Source organism: Gloeophyllum trabeum (assembly GCF_000344685.1).
Source record: "Gloeophyllum trabeum ATCC 11539 unplaced genomic scaffold GLOTRscaffold_00077, whole genome shotgun sequence".
NCBI lineage: Eukaryota > Fungi > Basidiomycota > Agaricomycetes > Gloeophyllales > Gloeophyllaceae > Gloeophyllum > Gloeophyllum trabeum.
Window position 1 is genome coordinate 1 of NW_006920486.1, and position 3,050 is coordinate 3,050.

General features: G+C 53.4%; 2 protein-coding genes across 2 annotated transcripts; one reads left to right on the forward strand and one right to left on the reverse strand.

The window, feature by feature from the left end:
- Nucleotides 1–533: 533 nt before the first annotated feature.
- On the reverse strand, nt 534–1,700 carry GLOTRDRAFT_134281 (uncharacterized protein; the record flags this gene model as incomplete). Its single annotated transcript, XM_007873280.1, has 3 exons — nt 534–1,046; nt 1,099–1,244; nt 1,298–1,700. 3 exons carry the CDS (start codon nt 1,698–1,700, stop codon nt 534–536), a joined length of 1,062 nt encoding a protein of 353 aa, XP_007871471.1.
- A 150-nt stretch (nt 1,701–1,850) lies between these two features.
- GLOTRDRAFT_134282 (uncharacterized protein) lies at nt 1,851–2,565 on the forward strand (the record flags this gene model as incomplete). The annotated part of the gene is made up of 4 exons (XM_007873281.1): nt 1,851–1,918; nt 1,993–2,124; nt 2,198–2,225; nt 2,284–2,565. 4 exons carry the CDS (start codon nt 1,851–1,853, stop codon nt 2,563–2,565), a joined length of 510 nt encoding a protein of 169 aa, XP_007871472.1.
- Nucleotides 2,566–3,050: the final 485 nt, after the last annotated feature.

Sequence of the window (3,050 nt, forward strand, 5' to 3'; positions counted from 1 at the left end):
GACTTTATTATGCATTACTTGAGCTGAAATGTGAAGTGAGCACATTGGGTATTTTTCCCATCCTCCTATTCAAGCATGTACACACATCTTAAGTTGAGAACTGGAGTCCACAAAGTGCTCCATTTACTTTCCACCAATGCTCACAAGCCCACTTTATCATGCATTGTTTGGACTCAAATCTGAAGCAGGTGGGCTGGGGCTTTTGATATCTTCGAGATTCAAGCATTTATGAGGCCCTTCTGTTAAGCAGCAAAGTCCCCAAACAGTCTTCAGACTTCAACTTAGCAACAGGCAATTACTCAAGACATAGTTTGCACTGGATGAAGGGAAGTTGTAGCATAGAAACGAGTGTGGGTATATGGGGTTGTATGGGAATGAGATGAGAACTATGTGGGGCATTCAAGAAAGACTTCTGAGTATTAGGCAAGGGGATGGATAAGAAAGCGACAAAGCATGGATGTAGTGAATGTGCCAAAAGGAGTAAGCCAGCAGGGAAGAGCACAAGTTGATAGCTAGCGAGTGAATTAGAAACCTCAGTGTCCCTCCTCCCTCTCCTTCCTCTCCTTCTTTGCCCGCTCCCTCCTTGACATCTTAGAGCTAGATGCTGCTCCCTCCTCCATACCATGCTCACGCTCCAGTTCCCTCTCTGCCTTCTCATTCATCTTCCTCACCTTCTTTTCCTTGCGCCTAGCCCATCGCTTCTCCTCGTTGAGCTTCTTCTTCTCCTCCATCTCCTCCCTGCGATGGGTCAGGTAGTCCCTTTGACCATGAGCACGATAGGCTTCACGCTCAGCAGCTTCTACCTTCTTCTGTGTCTTTCCAAGCCTACGTTTTGGGATCTTGTCTTTACCATAGTGAGCATTCTGGATTGCCTGGTAGACAAGCAGTCGATCAGGTTTGGCAAGCTCAGAGCAGTCGAGTTTCTTGAGATCACAGCCTTTGATGAGCTCATTGCGCTTTGCAGGAAGGTCCTTGGCATCAAGGAAGCGCTCCTTCAGAGGGACACAGGCCCAGTGGTAAGGACTATACTGGGCCTCAACCTCATTCTACTTGCTTGTCAGACTATTTGGCATATTGTCACCTAGTAGAAGAACTCACCAGGACCTGCATCGTTGCCTGCGGGCGCAAGAGGATAATCGGCCGACCATGCTCCTTGAAAGAGCGGAGACCATCGTACTCCTCTACCCCTGCCTCGAGGTAAGCCCTCTGTATGGCCTGAGCTTGTCCTGGAGTAATCAGGGGTCCTTTGTGATGGAGTGAGCTTCCATAGCACTTAGGTAGTCAAACAGAGACTCACCGCAATTCTTAGCAGCACATCGACGCCCATCTCGAAGCTCAGCATATGTCACAATGGACTCATACTGATCCTTGATGTTGCGGGCTGCAGCATCCTTGACTTGATTTGTCCGGTCGGTCTTGGATATCGGAGCCTTCTCATCACGCTTGAGTGCCTCAAAGGCAAGCTTACCTGGAGTGATCTTCTCCAAGTGTGCCTTTGCCTTCTTCTCTGCCTTGGTTCGGGCTATCTTCTCAGCATCTTCTCCAACATCCTCAGCAGGAGGCTCAGGGCCAGCAGGGGCAGCAAGAGCAGAGGGGGTGGATGTAGCTGGAGCTGCAGCAGGGGAAGCAGCAGCAGTGGGCCTCACACCAGGAGGACCCCTTCCTTTCAGGCCAGTAACAGTGTTTCTAATAGCAGGCATAGTTACTATATATCTGTAGTAAAAAGAGACCAGGATAGGACTAGGCTTTCTGATTCTGAGCAGATGTCGAGTCGAGAGAAGAGGAGAGCCGAAAATAATGCGAGACGCGGGATGTTCGGATTTCCACGTGACCCGCGTCCGGTGGCGCGAATGGACCGCGTCCAGTGGCGCGAGTCAAAGTGGCTCGCGGTCATCGACCGCCACGGTATCGCGTCTCGGTAAGTGTCTATTCGTTCTCAGAGGGTACGAAAACCCCCGAGGACCTTTTTGATTCACTGAATTTCTGCTCTAGAGCCCGAGCGAGGCAACCTCGGAGACGAGCCGACGCGCGAGACGCGCGTCGTGCTCTCGACGCTCGCGACGCCGACGCTGCTTGCTCAACGCTCATGTGGACTTACCAGGTGTTGGATAAGAGTTTTGGAGGGTATGTGAGCTGAGGACAAGGGTTATCAGGTAAGTAAACAGTAAAAACTTCGAAGTTGTTTGTTTGATCCTAGGGCTGGCATGCCCGCCTCGCGTCTCGACGTAGGCGGGTCGCGCCGGCCCCGAATGTTTATTTAACAGGTGCACTACCTTCTCATAGGTGGTGCCGTCCTTCTGGACCAGGCCCGGACCCGTACCAACGCAGCAAGACCGCTGGCCGCACACCCGCCTCCCCTCGCGTCCTCCCGACATCGGAATCGAGAACGCCGTCGCGTTCTCGATTTCGATGTCACACCCGACGCCCTTCGTCTCCAGGAAACTAACGGTACCGGCGTCGCGCAAAACGGCGGCGCCGTTCTTGTTCTATTTCATTTTTTCTATTTTACTACCCCCTCCCCCTGTCCCTCCCTCCGCGCTTCCTCGGTCACCTACCTTCGGATAGGAACCGATTTCCTGACTCCATACGGAGTCAGGACGACGACGAGACACTCGCTATAGCAGCGCGTTGTCTCGTCGTCGACTTATTCTCAATCTTCCCGGGGCTCAGCCCCACCTCCCTACAACTCCATCTTGCGGCGGGCCCAGGGACGCTAGCGATGCGTCTCCGGGCCCAAGCGAACCTCCTTATGCTACTCCAGCGTGAGGAGGCTCGTTCTGAGCCGTAGGACGACCATCGTCGCCGTCGACGCCGCTGTCGTCGCGCGCGCGTCGTCCGACGTCGAACACCAGAACGCGCGCGCGTTCTGTTGTTCGACGTCATTTATGGCTGGAGACCATTAGACGAAGCTGTGGCAGAGATGGGTGCACACATCTGTGCACCCGTTCTGTCACAATCTTCGATTTTCTGTTTTACCCCTCTCAACCCCCTCCCCGTCCATAACTCCTTCACCAGGCCGTCCGCGGTAACGCGGACGCCCTTTCCCAGCT